We start from the raw sequence: 18,979 nt of genomic DNA on the forward strand, positions 1-18,979 counted from the left end.
CAGCAGAGAAAGGAGCTACACCTCCCTGGCTCCAACCTCCACGGGAGCATATGCCTTTATGTAAACACAGTGGCTAGCAGGACAGGTCTAGATTTGACAGTACCTTTGGGCTTAACAAACAGTGTAAACATGTCCATGGGTACACTATGGAGGCCCCAGAAAGTGATGCTCCACCTGGAAGCACAGGGATGGCTTCTGCAGCAAACAGTCTCTGAAACATCACATCATCTTGTACTGGTACTCGTGTACACTCAGCCCATGGGGATTGGCATCTTTTTTGACATGCAAATTTCATACCACTTCCAACAGTTTGAAGATCTGTTAAAAATATTTATTTCCCAGGGTTTTAGCCTTTCAACTTCTATGCAAACTAACAACCAAATTGTGGGCAGTAAGAGCAAGCATTTGTTTATTTTGTAAGAGGACTACTTGCTGCTAATTGAAAACAAACATTTTCAATGAGGCAGCTGTTTCAGTACTGTGAATAGACAAATAAGCATCACATTGAAGATCTAATAACCCGTTAACGAACCTTAATTTTTGGAGTCCCTCCCCCCCCCCACCCCACCCCATTCCACATTTCAATAATTTCAAAACCATTGATATGTGCTGCCAGAGAGTTATTTACGTGCACCCTCTGACATTTTTTAATAAAAACCAGAAAAATGGTGGCTTTTGAGTTATCAGACTATATTAAAAACCTTGTTACATGTATTTAACAAGCTCTTTTTTTCTTTTCTTAAATAAATAGCAAAGTGTCACCAAAATGAATGGAACGCCGGCAGCATTGCATCAATAGAAACTTCCGTACTAGGATGAATACACAGTCATATTCTGGAATATTGCATAAAAAGATACTTTGGAGGAAAGGTGGTGGTTGCTGGTGCATCTTAGGTGGTGAAAGCATCAATTCATGAACGGTCTTGTGCAGTGGTATCGTGACGTGGCACCTTTGCAAAAATCTCACCGGCCTGAACCAGGTAGCTGCAGAGGCGGCCTCGGTGAGACTCTGCTAGAGAACAACTCGCAGGACATCTAATGCGGGACATGGACTTACCGATGCCATCAAGAGCAACGTAGCCGATGGCATAACACGAGGGACTGACTGTCTCACTCCCTAGGCAGAACACTAGCTTTAAACGGGGGAAACAAACAACATTGAAAAGAAACAGGCTGACTAACACTCAGCAGGGCAAGGTCTTGGAGAGCTGAAGCTTCCAACTCCTTAGTCAAGGGGGAAGGATGCAGCTATTCACTGTCACATCGAAGGCTACAGAAGCAGGTATCATTTTTTGACGGTCATTTCTGGGCTGAGCTGGTGTTATTAAATCTGATCAAAAGCCTCTCTTCAAACCGGCACAAAGCTCAAAACACAGTGCTGGAGGAAGACAAGCAGCCCGCAACAGCATCTGCTGCCTTTAGCTCGCTCCGCCGTACACGGGCAGCGCTGCCTGCCCGAGCGGCCACCACTCCACATGCACAGTGAGCTAAATCCCACCTCTCTGCTTCTCTTGGCTTAAACCAGACCCTTGTTATTTTAAACAGAGTTTATTGTATTTAATACATTATAAAATTTGAAAAAATTGTAGGAAAGCAGCAGATTCAAACCAGAGCATCTCTATCAAATATTAATTATTCTGGCCCCCTTTGAAAAAAAAAAACAACCACAAAACAAAAACAACAACAAAAAAACCTCATTCAAAAGAAAAGTTAACCTTTCACATCTGTGAGGGCAGACAAAAGGTGTGCGACTTCTGTACAAACTACATTTAAAATTTCAGTTGACTAGCTTTCCAATGCAATGGATGGTCGTCTCCTGAACACCTGCCCATCCACCTCTAAAAAAGACAGACATAAACTTCCATATGCAAATAAAGTTGAGTCAAGGTGTGTACACATGAAAAAGTCGATGGCCGTTTGGCAATGGAAAGTGGGTACAGAGTAGTCTCTGAATCCCCCAATGGTAATGGCTTGTACACCGTTAAGTGGGCCCGAGTGAGGCCTAGGACACTTAATGGCAGTCACAGCACCAACCTCAGCTACCACTTTTTTGTTGTTGCATTTCCTACCCTTTAACATATACATACATATATATATGTACATACATACATATACATACATATTTTATATATGTGTGTGTGTGTTTTCTTTTACACTTTGAGGTTATTATTATTACTACTATTCCAAATGTTCCCATATGAATTCAGGTGTGGTCTCTATATTTGATATAAATGTGTCTTTTATTCAATTTTAGTTCCAGGACTTGTTTGGAGTCCAAACTGCACATGAAACGTCCCCCTTTTTTTTTTTTTTTTTCCTCTCTTTGCCTTTTTTTTTTTTTTTTTTTTTTGCATAAAGAAACATGTCCATTTTAGTCCAGAGGCTCTTGCTTTATTCGAATGACGGAGGGTGCACGAGATGTCCTTCTGAGTTCTCGTCTCAGTACGTATTCACTGAATTGGGAAGAGTCCACCCCACCTCCACATGAGCCAACGATCTCAAACCCTCTTTGCTGCAACCTCTCAAGTACCTGCAAAAAAACCGAAACAAACACTGATATATAAGTAAATAAATAGATTGTTGTCTGAGGATGATAACTTCTGTTTTTAAATGGATCCAGCTAGGAAACAAAAGTGGTTACACAGACCCACTAATGTGAGGTAACACTAATCCCCTAAGCTTCATTGTACTGGACTAATTTCTACTGACTTTGGCCACTGAGCAATAAGAAGAAAAATGAAGAAAAATACATTTTCTAGTACTGTCAACAAATCCAGTATGCTTCTAGCCACAGAAACACATCTGGGAAATCACATTCTCTGCTTAACAAAATTTACACTACAAAAGGGCAAATACAGCAGACACTGGGGGATGCTGAGCAAACATCTCAACTAAGTGGTGACAATACAGATACTGCAGTCATAATTTCAGAAAAGTTACCATCATATTTTCTGGACACTTAAAAACCAACCATGATCACAAAGATCTGTGGCTACAGTTACCTGTGGTAAAACCTGGGACTTTTTGACTTTAATTATGGGACTAACGAGTTCTGCCTCTTCACGTTCTTTTCTCCCTTTTCACAACCTGAACGTTGTTTCCAGTGGGAAATACAGCGGCAAAAAGAAAAGAAAAAAAAGGGGAAGAGTCAGGCAGGGCTCCTGGGGCAGCAGGGGGATGTACTCAAGGAGCAATGGTGCAAAGACCTCAGCTCCCAGCACCAACTCCAGGCTGCTACAAGCATGGTCTGCTTCCACGTCACTATTCCACAATTTTTTAGTTACCTGTGTTCATGATGTCTTACTGTAACTGCAGGGCTTCACCACAGGGTCAGCTGTGATGGCCACCAGTGCCAAGCGGGGACTGATGCTCCTACACCTCACAGGATGTGGGATCTTCTGTCCAGCATGACTGGACCTCACTGGGGCTGTACTGGCAGCAGGTGCCTACCAAGTCTTTCCCAGCTCTTTCACTAGTTAGCAAATTGGCTTGCATGTGTGCTGGGACAGCAAGGGCAAGCAGAGCAGCAGAAGGTTGTAGAGGACTGGGATTTGGGGAGAAGTGCGCTGTGGTTTGAAAACACCTACAACAAGACATGCCATATCTTCACACGCATTGCTTTAGGTTGGCAAATGTCTTTCCAAAATACCTGAGCATGGCTAACCACACAGCAGACAAATCTCAAAAATGAGGAGGTGGGAGAAGAGACTCTGAAGCAACCACCAAAACATCTGTGCAATTTTTGTTTATCCTGATCTTCAGCTTTTAACAACATAAGCCAAAATACCTTGGTATGTCTCAGTACAAGCCACTGAAAAATAGAGCAGGAGAACTTAGGTCCTGAGAAACAATGCAATGGTAGCAACTGGTCAGGAAACTCACCCAGTCTTGGGCAAATCATGAAGTCTCCACTTCACTCTCTAGGTCTATTGGTTGTCCCTGTCCCACTCCACGTGGTTATTAGGACTGGGAGATGCTTATGTCCCCCCAAAATAGCAGATGCAGCATTATCAACACGGGGTCACCATCCCTCTTGAAGCCTGTGCATCTTTTGTCACTCTGACTTGGGTTCTTCACATCAGTAAATATGCTTGGTAATTATTATTTGTGTGACAAAAAAGTAAACATCAGGATAAGAGATAAACTGCTAAAGGATACAACTGCTTTGACAGTTATCATATGACATATGGCTAAATAACCCTCCTTGAGAGTTCTATCCGTTTTCAGTTGTAATTTTACGTGTAGGGCTGTTCTAAATTTGCATTAGTCATTATGACAAAACAACTTTGATGTTTCAGCATGACATAAAGGCCAATAAGAGATACAACTGTTCAAGCATAACATGGGTTAACCATATCTAGAAAGGTCTATCCAGACTCCTGTGTGAAGTGCTAGCCTATCTGCTCAGCTCCTTTCCTCCGGGGAAGGAGCAGAGCAGAACTTCTCTACCTGGACAGCAGAACCTGACAGATGGAAAAATGTCAAGCTCAGCTTGCCAGTTTCTGCTGTGTAAGAACTCACTCATGAGTCTGCAGCATTTGGGAGGTGTATCTAAACAGAACAGCATCAATTGTGCTAGTGACAACTCCAGATGTGAAGAAGTGCTCTCGCTCCAAAGTGCTGGCTGAGCAGGATGTGCCAACTAGATGGAAAAAGGTGTATGAGGTTCTTTTTAACCCACAGAGGATTAAAAAAATGACACCATAACTTCTAAGTTCAGTATGATTCTTCCAGAAATTACCTGCGTTTGTCTCCCACATTTTTTCTTATCCATTTCATAACAGCTACTGATTTTAGATATTGCTACATGCTTTACTATGCACAGAAACAGATGGTTCCCTATTTGCAATAAGCAGGCACGCTTTTTGTTACCTCAGCAAGGAGGAGGACTGAACACGTCTTCATCCAAAGTAAAAAGTATATGGTGATTTATTCAAGAAGTATTAGGGAGGTCTTTATCAAATACAAGAGACCTGGGTAACACTAGAAAAATGACACGCTACCTTTTAACCACACCTGTGATAACTTCCCCCTACTGTACCCTTCACATTGAGGAGGTCAAAGCCCCTCTAGGACATCCCAGTTTGAGGGACTGCAGAGGGAGCTGAGCCAAAGCTCCCTCTCTGAAGGTAAGACTCAACAGATGCCTTCTCCTGTGGCTGCAGGCTGCTCGCTTCCCCAGAAATACCCGGTCCTGTTTCAGCAGGAAGGAGGAGGCAGCTGGCTGTGTTCTCCCTCGGTGGAAGTGTGGCTCTCCTTTCAGCAGCTGGCCAATGCTACTGTCCAGTCCTTTCATATCAACTCCCCTTTCCCATCACTTCCCCAGATTAAGAGACCGGGGCTTCACCTTTTTCCTCCTTTGCTCTTATTTAGTTTTGGAGCTCCTGTGGACTCCAGTAAATGAGAGCATCTCCACCATCTTTCTCAGGTGAAGCGACAGCCCAATACCCTCAAAACAGCTAAGTGAGGATGTGGCACCTTCCCTCCCTAGCTTGAGATGTCACTGTGCCCTCTCATCAATCCAGAAAACAATTTATAACAAGCAGCGCAAGGGACTGGAAGCAGGCTTGAATGGTTGCCTTATAATTCAAAAGTAAAAAAAATGTTTCTCCAAATATACAATGTCTTTATATTGAGGCAAACATGTACCTCCTAAAGCAGGTTTTTAACACCACTGTAGCTTGTTTTGCAAAGAGATTCAGCGATCATATGTGTGAATTGAGAAAGCAGCCCTCACCCACAGAAGTAAGTAACTCGCTCAAAGCCTCTAGCTGATTTTGTTCATCAAAATACTCCAGGGAACACGGTCAACCCACTGACACCTGGCCAGCAGGCTCCCTTCCAAAAAATGCATTTGTGACTTCCTACCTGAACTGAGTTGAGGTGACAGTATCCATTCAGTGGAAATCGGATGACATGCGTCGAGTCGTGATTCCAGCCAGCATTGACAGAATTACACATCACGTCACCGATTTCTGGAAACACTTCTTCTATCAATGACTTATCGCCACTCAGTGTAATCCTCTCTCCAAGATCTGGGGCAACTCGTACCACCAGGCACTCACAAGACTTTGAGAAGCGGCCACTCTCCCGGTCCTGTTTCCACCTTTCCATCTCTCCTAGCATGGGCTGAAGCTGGAAATACTTTGCTTCTTCATATAACAAACTGTAGTCCTGAAAGACACATATATTATTGTGCACAGTTAAGAAAGAGGCATTGCTAACGTACTGTTTAATCTATATGGTTATTCAGGCTAACGTTGCTCTAGATCTGGAACCCTTTGGACATAGTTCATAATTACTGTGTAAGAAGGTGTAATAAAATAACAGTGCAAGCAAAAAATAACCATCAGCCACTTGAAACAGACTGGGTACAGCAGCGTTTGGGAGGGGAGAGTGAAGCTATACTTGCTCAACTCCCTCCTGCTACAGAATAACCCAGGCAAAAATCCCATGTTTTCCCATATTTTATCCCCACGGTGATGTCATAGAATAATGACCTCATTGAACAGATGGAACAGAATTCAATCAGGATTCAGAAAATTCATCACTAGGATCCATCGCGTCTTACAGCAATACTAGCAGGCATTGTAACAGGTATAAGAATGTAAATGAGGGAGCCTGCGATGGTTCTAAGTGTAAAATGATTCAGATATTTGCATAATGAATTGCACATATTACTGCATTTTAAAAATTAAGTATTTTTTAATACCTCCCCATTTTGCCAACAGTATTGTTTACTACATTGCTTCAAATGCCAGAGCAGAGAGAATGCATTTCAAAGCACAGCCAATACAGAAGTAATTTAAAACTGATGATCTGGAGTCTGTCTACTGCCATTTTTTAAACAAAAACAAAAAACAAAAAACAAATAAAAATCTTGTTTTTCTAGGTTTAAGAGTGTAAGACCATTTGGAAAATATTTATACAGAGAAAAGCAATACATGAGAATTAGGAAACAGGATGACAACAAAGGAAGACTGCTAACAGTCAATACGGCTCTGAATTTGAGCTACAGACAGAATGCTTTATGAGAATGGGACACCTAAATCAGGCTCAAAATACTGCTTACGTTTATTGTGCAAGAAAAAAGCCACCTAATCTACATGTTTCTAAAACACAAGGACCTCTGTTCATTTTAAGCACCTATCTTTTGGACGCCTTAAAGCATAACTGGAAAAGACACTCCTTTTGAACATCATGTTGGTTGGGTGAACTTGCCAGGAGTTACATTTTTAATTTCAGCACAGTTACAGTATATTTATGTATTTAAAAGGCTCTGCATATATAACTTCTTAATACCGCATGGAAGGTGGCTCTTCCTTTTTTTCTGTATTTTCGATTACCCTCAGGACAAGTGCCGAGAGCAGCACAAAGCCATGCTAAGGCTTCAAAAGAGGGATGTGATGCTTATCAGCTAGTTCCAAACCCCCACATTATTCAGGTACGGCTAACCCTTGTCACGCCTGGGAGAAGTAAGGATGCGTCTATAGCAGGTGATTCAATGGTTGCTGCAATACGGCTCCTGAACTCAACCTCATGCCTATTATGCCCCAAACACCTGAAAATCTGTCCCAGATGTGATGGATAATAGATTGCACGGTGCGAACTGCTCCAACCCTCCCCTCATCACCTCTCCTGTTCAATCTGAGTTGCTGTGTTTCCTATGGTGAACTAATGGCACTGCCAGCTATGCAGCTCTGCATTCATTAGGTAACGATAAAGATCTGTTCTGTTTGCAGCTGCGGTCTCCAGCGCTCTCTTTGCTGACACCACATATACGCCCACATATCTACAAGTGGGTAAACACAGAACATCACATGGAGTCTGAAGCTCTGCCTCTGGAGGCTAATGTCTAACATGGTGAACTACCACAAATTTAATTTGTTATTAAAAAGAAAGAAAAAGAAAAAGGGCTCTTTATTCAAGTTTAAATAATAAACATGGAACTATTCATCCCTGACTTCTCTAAAACTCCAAAATTAAACTTTCAGTGTGCATACGAGAGTCTGAGGAAGAAAATATTTTATGACTTAATTCTCAAATATTACCATGTGTGCAGTTTATTTTGTCAGTACTGTGATTCCTACACCATTCTCTGAATTTCAGCGTGGGAGTGGAAGCTGGAGCTGCTGTAATCAGAGGGGAAGCATAAGAGTGGATGAGAGGACAAGTAATCAGCAAAGCTCATGAGCAGTCAGTTCCAGATAGAAACATCCTTTCTGTTTCTATCAGCATCCCACCATACTTAATTTCCCTAGGTAAAACATGGCAAGGTTGCTCCATAATGTTAGAGCCAGGAGGTGGAAATTTAGTATTGATGCCACTCTAAGAAAGGCTGATAGATGCCACTTTAGCAAGGCCATGCTTACTTTTGCCACGCACCTGAAATAAAGCAACATGCTCTACAAGCCCGCCTGTCTGGGGCTCTGTTTTGACTACATGCCAGATACTTGCTTTACCAACGTACAGGCAAAACACCCAAATCCCTTGAAATCTCACCTTGAAATCATCAGGAATGAGGAGTTTCGATGTCCTTAAAAAATTCAAGATATATCTGAACATCTGCCCATCTCTGTCGATGAAATAATGCTGCTTGAGACTGTCCAGGACAATGGGCTCCGTGCCATCGAAAAGCCGGCCGATTCTGGAGAGGAAACAAGAGGCGAGTGGCAGAGTCACACCAAGCTCAGCTCAAACAGCCCAATGCTGCAAAATCACCTCACAATGACTTCACCGAAGCAGCTCCGTGGCTTCACTTTGTAAGAAAGGAGCTGGTTTCAAACCACAATTTAAGCTGCGTGTTTTCCAGCACAGCCTCAGAAACTCCTAAGTAGCACAGCTGGGGAGGTGGTGGGGAAGCAGCCGGGGCAGGAGCCCCTCACACCAGCCTCGCTGCCCAAATCCATGTCTCATGGGATGACAGCCCCTCGATTATTTTGGACATGTCTCTTGATAGTCCACATCAGCAGGCGTCATCCCGCCAGATGCACCAACCCTCTTGGTTGATTTCATTCTGCTGTCCCGGGGACTGCATGATGAACCTGATTAGTTCGGAAGTTGCTCTTAGGAAATTGTTGTTGTTTGCTTGTTTTTGGCTTGTTTTTAAAGTCAGCTCATTTTTTGGATGCCATTTACTGCAACCAACACTCAGACAGGCACAGCTGAGGGGGCAGCACATTGTGGGAATAAGTAGCTGGGGATACAAAGGTTATAACATTTCAATGCAAGATAATGATTTCATAGCAAAAATTAACTGTTTGTGGCAGGTATGAATTAGCATACTCTAAAATAATCAGGAAAAGTGCCTCCGTTTTTAGAGTCGACCCGCCAGAACCGTGCAGACATTGCTTGCCAACAGTTCTTGCAACTTCAGTGCTGGGTGCACACAAGTTTTCTAGACATGGGCCCCACAAACCAGCTTTAGCTAGAGCAGTAGGAAGGGCTGAAAACTCCAAACAAAACCCTGGCCAGAGTAACACGAAATATACTTTGCGTTTCTGCACTGGGTTTGCAAAATGTTCCTGCGTCACTGGTGGTTTCCCAGTGAAATCAGCAGGAATGATTGATTTTATGTACGTGTTTATACTGTAGGTGCAATGTGGAAGTATTTTTTGATTCTTTCCAACATCTGAACTGTAAACAAAATGGCCTGGAAATAGCTTGCTTGCCATACGTCACATGGACACTGTGTGAGATACTACTGACAATTTCAGAGCCTTGTCACAACCTGTTACATTCTGCAATATTCTGCAGGCACTGTGTTTTCATTATTTTAATGAAAAGGCTCATTTGTATGTAGCTTTTGTTCCAAAAGAACCAATCTGTTTTGGGAACCAGCACAGTATAATGTCTGCAGGTTACTAAAGAGTGTATAGTAGTATCGCTGGACATCAGCATGGAGCTAGGGGACTGATAGGCACTTTTATGCCCTGACGACAGATGTAGGATAAGGTACAAGTCTGTTTTCTCATGAAAAGGATAGAATGAAGAGTCATGGCACACTATTTTTGTTTTAAAAAAAGTGAAGAAATGACCATTCCTCACCGCCAGCAGAAAAAAAAAACCCCTCAGAGGTGACAAGACCTCTTGGCTGCATGAAGCATCCCAGGCTGAGAGACACCCCCATCCATCAGCCAGCAGATGGGGATCTCCAGAAAAGCTTCAAGAGGCAAATGGCAGAAGTGGTTCCCAAAGAGGGGGAGAGGGCAGGGCCTGCAGTGGGGTCTTGGGGAACTGCAGAGGGATGGGGCTCCGGGTGACCACACATCGGGGTCACACCCAGAGCCAGACACCCTCTCTTTGAAAAAGGCACGGCCAACCCAAATGGGGTTTGGAGTGATGTTTGTCAGGGACCTCGGTAGTACACAAGCTGTGAACAGAACCCAAGTCTCTCACCAGTGGTAAGAGAGGAAGACCAGGAAAGAAACAAAACCCCATTAACCTCAGCTGCTCATTTACAATTCTGTAGGAAATGCCTGAATCAATTCAAGTCACATGAAATCTGTAACATGTAAGGAACTAAATATATTTTGCTGCATGGTGAGGTACAAAATATTTTTTTTCAAAAACATCCCTTAGAACTATCCAAGCTTTCTTCCTCCGATACTTGTTACTGCCTGCCCTGCTGCTCCGAATGTATGCTGTGACTGGCCATACAATAGAGGTTCCTGTTCACGAGGTGGATGAGCAATACTTATGTCTAATATGGATGCACTCAGCATTTAGAATTAATTTTCCCCTATATTTGAGCATGTCCTCTTGGAATCTGTTGTGGAATTCACACACAAAACATATATATTTGGCCAAGTCAGTCATTACTGAAATGTATAATTGTAATTGGTTTCTGCAGCATTTTCCTAGTTCTAAATTACTACTATAATTACACATTTTAAACCTCTAGGCCTTTTGTCTTCATTTTATTAATTGTTTAGGAGAAGAACAAGATAGTATCAGAGGACGGAGCCTTCTGACAAAACCGTAATGCTGACAAGAGCACACAACCATCGACGGGGACTACCTGGGACCTGAAACTCGTTGGGTCTGGGCTGCAAGAGTTAACAGAAAGCACTGCCTTAATGCACTGCTGCTTTGCAGCAGCAGAAAAAAAAAACAACAAACTAAACCAAACCAAACAAAAACCCCACAAAAATAAAAAACCAAAAAAACCCTCAAAAAACCAACAAACCACCAAACAAACAACAACCAAGGAATTGCAAAGTCCAAATTCCCTTCCCAAGATCACTTTGAAATACACAACTGCACTTTCACATGTTAAAACAGTTTTGGAAGGGTAGACCCCCAGCAGAAAGACTTCTGTAAACAGCATTAAAGCCTTTTCGCCTTTTCATATGGCAAAATGTAGATACCAGCTTCCTTCACACGGCCTCCAGGGACAGACTTGAGATGATACATGACCCAAATCCAGCAGCATGGTCCTTCTCCTAAGCTGCATTTGCTACACCCATCGGGAGAGGAGCCTGGGCCATGCCAGGATCTGGGGAGCGACCAACGCCTTCGCCCTCCAGCCTTCCCCTGTTCTCTCGGGTTCCTGGAAACACAGCGGCAAGCTCTCTGCCGTGCCTCGCTTGGCAACTTTTCTGTACAATAATATTTGAGTAACCACCCTCCCCATCACCCACAGGTCCACTGTTCGTCCCGCTTGGTCGCACACTGTAATTATAAACGCTTAAGAGGCATCAATCCGCTGGCGAGGGAAGGGATGGTTAAGTAACGTTTATTATAGTTTCACTTCCCAAGAAAACCTGAAAGATGTTTTTCCCCATCTCCCTCTTGACAACGCCGGCCGACGATTGGCAAAGACGACTTCTTTTTTTTTCTTTTTTTTTTTTTTTTAATGACAAATACATAACAACTGAATGGATTTCCAAACAGGAAAGTGCTTTGAAGGAGGCTTGCAAAATAAGCTGATAATTATATGCAGAATTAGCCAAATATCAAGGGTAAAGAATAAGTAACTGTAGTCCATTTACAAGAAAATGTATGTCTGAAATATTTAATTAAAACTAACAGGCTGGAATTTTCTGTGTATCAGGAAAATTAATGTCCCATGGGTTGAAAGTGCAACCTCCAGTGGGTAATAATTAATGTCTATGGCTTTAAGTATCATATTCCACTGTCAGAAATTGAATGCTTCAAGGGTTGAAAATATAACCAGTGGAAAACTCAGCTTCTGTCAGAGAATTTGGTTTTACTTTAAAGACACAAAACAGGTACAGCCACAAGCCTGGTTTTAGCAGGGAAAAAGCAACACGACATGGAACAGATCAGCGTTTTAACTCCAAAAAATAGTACGGAGACGGACTCTTCTCCCCACAGACCAGCACTCCCATAGCAGCATTTCTAGAACACAAATCTAGCACAGGAAGATGACGTTACTTACAGGATTTTGCAAATTCTTCTAAAACAAGTCCTGTTTGTATAAAAATATACTCAGTCTGCAGCAAAACCGTATATATAGAGGAAGCGGTTATGACCTTGCTCTCTCAGTGTATAAGTATTTATACATATTATTATACACATAAAGAAAAATATTTTCCTTTAATATTTTCTGCCTCAGTGGAGAATTTTGGAAAGCAGCAATAGTTAGGAACAAGATGGCCAATATTAATAAGTCAACTATTGCACGACTTAACAGTAAGAAAACTTACACAGTTCTGTGGATTGTTTTCACAGATTCAGTGAACAGAGCTAAAATTCTTCCCTTTTGTAATCAAAAGTATACAAGGAACATAGAAAAGCTGCAAGCCTTGATGCCTGCAAGCATGCAGAATATTGCATTACTTTCAATCTAAGGTAGGAACAGAACTTTTTTCCTGAGGAAACACAGATTCCTTATTATTTAATTTATTCAGTATATTATTTCTCATATTATTATAATTATCAGAGGACACAACCTCAAAACTGATTTTTTTTTTTCAATATAGTATTTTCAAGAGTTCTAAGCTGTCAGCTTTCCCAAAAAGGGAGAACTCTTGGTGTTCAGTAACCCAGCAGAGGGAACTGTGCAGCAGGAGAAGCACTGGTGATACCCTGGCACCCGTAATCCCCTGCTAATGCCAGGGCAAGTAACTGCCTGGGACTCCACTGAGGTCAGATATTCAGTGGCTGGCAAGGGGCAAAGCGCTCACGGAAACACATCTCTCTCCCTCCCTCCAGTAATGAATGACATGCCAAAGGAAAAGTATTTTTGTTGAAATCTTACCCACCTGGTTGGAGCCGCTGTGGCAAATTGAGTAGGGGGTTGACCCTTAAACGGACAAGTGAATGCAAGTTTTATTATAACACCATTATATTTTTGTGGCTAATGGGAATGCTTATTTAACACTCTGGGGTGTGCAGAGAGCAAGCTGGAATAAGCTTTTACTTTTTTTTTTTCTCTGTGACTTTTTAGTCCGCGTTGTCCTTATTAATTTCTTTTACTGAGTGCTCAAAGGCAATTTGCATAAGAGCCCATTATAAATTAGATCTGCCTAATGGTATGCTCATCTCATGGCTATTTAATTTTACTTCCTCGTATGTCTAAATTATATAATTTTGTACTGTCCCCTAGAACGTAGTACATTTGAAGAGGTATCCACACCAGGGAGAAATGCTGTCCTACCCAAGTGGAGAATGATGAGGTTTCTATTCTGTTTTCAGAGGACCAATTTGCAGTAACAACCTACTCTTCTCTTTTGAATATCTCACATCATTTGAATCCGCAGTGACTGAATACATAGCAACCTTTGTAAGTCTGCATAACAAAAGTTGGCTCGTAAACGTGATAGAATACATTTGCAACTTTCAGGAACATATATTATGAAAACCACATTTTAACCAAATACCCTGTTGTAATCTCTTGCTCTCAGTCCTATTATAATTTGTTCTTATCTCTTCCTCCTTACATTTAATTTAAGGTTTCATGTCCATGAGTCTCAGGAATTCCTTGGCATAGACAGTTCCTACATTATCAGAAGAGGCACGAATACAATGATTAGAAAGCAAAGGTAACAGGGGAAAAATGTATTAAAACCTAAAGTCTCATTAAACCTTCTACAGAAAAGGTATTTATATAGAAGCCAAGATGATAGAGCAAGAAAGATGTACAGGAGGAGGTATTAAAACACTTGTTCTCATGAGATTTAAAAGAAAATGTTATATGCCGTTTTAAAGAACAGATAAATCCCAGATACTGAGTAGAAGGACGTCAAAGCTTTGTGGAAATATTTGCTAAAGATTAAAAAAGTGTATCACTTACATGGAGATCATTTCAAACATCTTAAGATTGTTACTCAAGCACGGAAGCAAAAGTAAAGGTAAGGGCAAGCTCAGAGGACTAATAAAACCTTTAGAAGAAATCGAGATAGACAAGAAGTGGTGAATAGTCTTAAATGCAGAATAAAGCATGTGAGGAGCAGATGGGAAGGATCTGAAACGATGAGTGAGGTGGTATCAAAAAGCGTTTGCTATAACCTGCCTGATCAGAGGCAGCACCAGCAAAAGAGACGAAAGAAAATCAGACATTATTACAAAATGAACTCATAGTTGTTGGATCTAACCCACATGGACAAATGGACACATTAACTGGAAAAGAATAAACTGTGCAACAGCACGTAGTCATGTTGCAGGAATGCTACTTACACGAGAGCAAGCTATGGCTTTCTACACTGCAGATGAGCACAGAGATGATGAGACATGCAATTAAATGACAGCTGAACAAAAGAGGAAACATTGGGGTGAACTAAAAAATGGATGGCTACAGCTTCTGATGTCAATAGCAACATCCTAATCTCTGTTTGCCAGAAAAGGAGGTTTTTCCAAGAAAAGTTATAACTCGTATTCTCTTGCTAAACAGGTGATCTAAAACCCGTGAGATTCACACCAGAAGTAATGATTACACTACGAAATACAGCTAATTCAGGAACTCCCCCGTTGTACCTAACATACTGGTTGACAGCCTTATGGTAGGTGTTTGGTGCCCGAACGCCCAACAGAAACATGCCAAAACCCACAGGCTCTGTCACAGCCTTCTCCTGGAATGCTCTGCCTGCCCATTCCCAAATTCAAGACCATCGTTCACCCAGACCCAAATCACACTTGTAGAAGCGCTGACATTTTAAAAAAGAAAGGAATAAGTAGCTGGGATGGAATGTCAAGAGCTGGTGACTCCCGGCTAGAAAGCCATCTATGTGGGCTGATGGAAACCATCTCCCACATCGCACGACGGCAGCGAGGGTGAGGCCAGGGGAGCACAGTCCCCAGACTGCAGATGATGGGCCAGGGAGTTTCTGCTTACCAGACACCTTCTGCCTCTGCTCTGGTGCACCAAAGAGATGCAGACAGATAAGAAGAACAGGCTGCAACCCAAATCCGCATATTTTCACACAAGGCTAGGCAGGTAAGCATTTTTAAAGCAATTTCAATACCATGGCAGCCAAACCTCCTGAACCTCTTAGGTTGTGTTACAGGCTTCAGATGTGGCTGAGAGGGGCCTGTCCTCTGCTCTCCAGCTGTTTCCCCACCCCAAACCAGGATCCTCTCCTCCACAATCCACATCATTTTTGGCAAAGTGAGGTTCCTCCACCTGACATACACGGAAGTTGCTGACACTCCCCAAGACGTCCTGTCTGTCCTTGACCCTCACAGTTCTGCCTGTCTCCAGATACCGAACACTCCCTTTATTCCCTTTTTCTACCATACGGACCCATCTCCAGAAAATTTAAGTCTTGCAATCCCAAAACAGGCTGTCCCACCAGTCAAAGCACTATCTACAGAGCACTACCACGGCCCCTAGGGCCCTGAGACACCTTCCTGAGCGGCCGCTGTTCCGACGGACCCACGCCACGTGCCAAGTCAAGGAGACCCGGAGCAGGGGCTGCAGATACCTGCCACCATCCCTCTCTCATCACGAGAGGTGTTTTGCTTCAGCCAGTTGTCAGGACGTCAGGCAAAGAGCAGCGACATGCAACGTCTCACCTGCACGCCCACTGCTCCATAGCCTGACCACCAATGTCTTATGCTTTACAACGCCGTCTCTCCTTGCTATTTTCAGGCTCACTCGTGCCCTGGATCCACTGAAGAGCCTTCTGCAAGCCTTTAAGCCCCACACCTCCTACAGTGTTTGGTATCTTGCAAAATAGGTCCTTAAAAACTTTTTGTTTTCCAGCGCATTTCAAAAGCAGTTTTCCTAAAATCACTTAAGCCAATGAAATGTTAAATCAATTTTTCATGGAAATACTTTTGCCATCTCTGTTTTTTGTAACCAACTTTTCTTGGCAATGATAACATTTCACAGAAAAATTAACAAATATTCTCTTTCCTTGCCAAGATAATTTTACTAAGCTCGAATCCGATTTCATTGAGGTACGTTATTTATGTTTTATCTTGAGGGAAGCTGCCTATTAAGTTAGTAGCAACCGTGTCCTTTTGCTTATGATACGGTTATTACTAAGTTATCAGGAGTACCTTTAAGTTATTAGGGTGCAATGGCAAATTAAGTACTTTGCGTCATAATTACCTAATAACTTTTGGATTATATTTTAATCATGTTTAAGATGGTCAGGTTTGCTGTGAGTACAGATAATGGAGGATAGGAGCAGAACTGGAGTGTTTATCTTTCAATACCAAGAGCTGGAAAGTAGCTAAACCAGTGAATGCACAACATCCCAAAGGCCATGATAATCTGTATATTCAGAACACTGAACCCCCTTTGCAGGCAGCAACATAATAAAGTAGAACTTGTGTCTTGGGATCATGTTTAAGTAAAAAGCAAAAATATATTAGTTCCTACCCACTCTTCTTTAAGCCTTTCAATTTTTCTTAAAAGAGACATGTCAGCAAAACTCATCTTCAAATCCCTATTGATAAACCTGCAAATGCAGATTCCACAAAGGCAGAAACCTGCTAAAGTAACTTTAAAAAGGCTACTAGAGCCATTTCCCTTTCAAAAATCTGGATGCTGAAAAAAACAACAACAACAACAAAAACAACCAAGAACAAAAACTTCTCAGAATGGTGGAAATTCTTTGATGTAGTCCTTTGTACAATTTGCCTCTCAGCTCTCATGAATTTCATTCAAGCCACTGTTAGCCACTGTTAGCTCTCAGAATTTTCTCTGTACCCTTGAGAAGGCTCACCATCAAAATTCCACATACAAATCACTGGAAATTAGGAAGCACTCACATTCTCCATGAAATCCCTTAGAAAAATATGAGCAAAACAAGCTCTGAGTCCAAAACCAACAGATATCCCAGTTAAGCACATATATACTGTGTAAGCAGCGCTATGATACCACTAGTTCTGCCCCTTTCCAGGGTGTTACCATGGGAACCCGGCATCGTGCTTCATGTGCCCCTGTAAACAACAATCACTGCAATGGAACCATGACGAAGCAAGCTTTCCAAGATCTTCACAACTCTGCCTACTCAGCCAGAAATCCTGCCTATGTTGTTTTGTTAACTGCTGCCTCCTCTACGAGAAAGGAAAACAGGTTTCCATAGGCAGGACAAGAACACATTTGCCCTTCCCTTCACAAGAGCTGCACAAATGTTGCAGCCCATAAAGGCAAGAGATTGTACAGCCAACTTCTGCATGCTGTATGGGGGATCCTACGGGGAGTGCTTCTCAAGAGAGAAAGAGGCCACTTCTACATTACAGCCTAAGAAAACCCTTCTCATTAATGAATACAATTCCGAGAGAGGAATTTCTTCTAAAACCTTTAGCTGTTAACTATGGTGCGCATGTATCCCTAGGAAACACTGTCCTCCAGAGCCCAGAATGGAATAAAGTATTCCCAAACATCCTCTCTCCTCTGCTCTCAATAAACCCATGAAAGTCACTTGCAAAGTTCGTAACATCCTTCTCAAGTGCAGTTCACACAGAGGACAACAATGTGCTGCGGCTAGCTTCTGCAGCAGAAACCTGTGAAAGATTAACAGGTTTCAGCCCTGCTGCTGAACTTGGGCTCAGACTGTCACAAGACGAGTATGCCAGGGAAGGTGGAAAGGATGTTCAGCCTGCTTTTTTAAAGCCCTGCGAGAACAGACAAAGGAATAAAATACTCACACAAAGAACGTTATTACAGGTAGTCAAAAACAGCTTCACAAGTTATGTCAAATATTAGAGATGCTTCTGCAACTTTTCATTTGCAGACTTCCCTCTGAACTTTAGACTTGGTCTTCAATGACCTACTGTTTTCCCACAGCATCCTCCATCCGCACGATCTGGGGGGAAGCCAGGGTTGTAAAGCGTATCAGACTGCTGCCCATGGGACCCCAGCTTCACCTGTTGGAGTAGTAAGAGAAGGTCTAATGGATAAGGAAGGAGCTTCAGAAAGGGAACACAGGTAAGGCTGGGGCTGCCCTGGAGAAACGAACTGTCCAAGCATGTGCCAGACTTCCTGCACGATGCTCCCACTAAGCATGCCTGTCTGATTTTTTGAGTTCCTTTGAGTGAAGCAAGAAGGTACTGGACTAAAGAATGCTGCAAAGAAAGCATGCAAGAATAACTCTTCAGAACAGAACTTGAATAACGTGCAGAAAATACAGCCCAAGGACACATGCTGAACTGTGTGGAGGAACAGGAGCTGGTGCTGACCTGTTTATTAATTAAGCATCACATTTCTCTGTGCACAGCAGCAGGCAATCATGTATTGGAGATGGTATTACTACAAGATACACCATGAAAATGACAAACTAAGGTTTCCCTGGCTGCCTCAATGATGTTTTTTTCCCATAAAGCTGACTTAAATCGTAACAAGAAAAGCTGAAAGGTCAGCTACACAATAGCAAATTTATTACACCTCCTTTGAACACTTGTGTTTTGCTTTACCACTTAGCTCAACTGCTCATATGTTCCTCTACCTGGACTGAAAATAGTAATTCCAGGTTAACATCATAGATTATAAATTCTTTGAGAAAGGCAATCTGGATAGCATGAGAGCATACACAACAGAGGCAAACGAGATACGGGTGTTATC

The 18,979-nt window shown here is 42.3% G+C and overlaps 1 protein-coding gene across 6 annotated transcripts in view; it reads right to left on the reverse strand.

Moving 5' to 3' along the window:
- Positions 1-650: 650 nt before the first annotated feature.
- The window catches only part of KCTD1 (potassium channel tetramerization domain containing 1), a 103,570-nt gene continuing 85,241 nt past the window's right edge, over positions 651-18,979 (reverse strand). For all 6 annotated transcript variants that reach the window (XM_065628266.1, XM_065628265.1, XM_065628263.1 and 3 more), the window contains exons 3-5: positions 8,503-8,647; positions 5,869-6,174; positions 651-2,530 (exon numbers count right to left, since the gene is read on the reverse strand). In XM_065628266.1, coding sequence (XP_065484338.1) covers positions 2,372-2,530; positions 5,869-6,174; positions 8,503-8,647 — 610 coding nt within the window. In that variant the 3' untranslated portion in view covers positions 651-2,371. The remainder of the gene's footprint in view (positions 2,531-5,868; positions 6,175-8,502; positions 8,648-18,979) is intronic.

Source organism: Caloenas nicobarica, chromosome 2, assembly GCF_036013445.1.
Source record: "Caloenas nicobarica isolate bCalNic1 chromosome 2, bCalNic1.hap1, whole genome shotgun sequence".
Taxonomy (NCBI): Eukaryota; Metazoa; Chordata; class Aves; order Columbiformes; family Columbidae; genus Caloenas; species Caloenas nicobarica.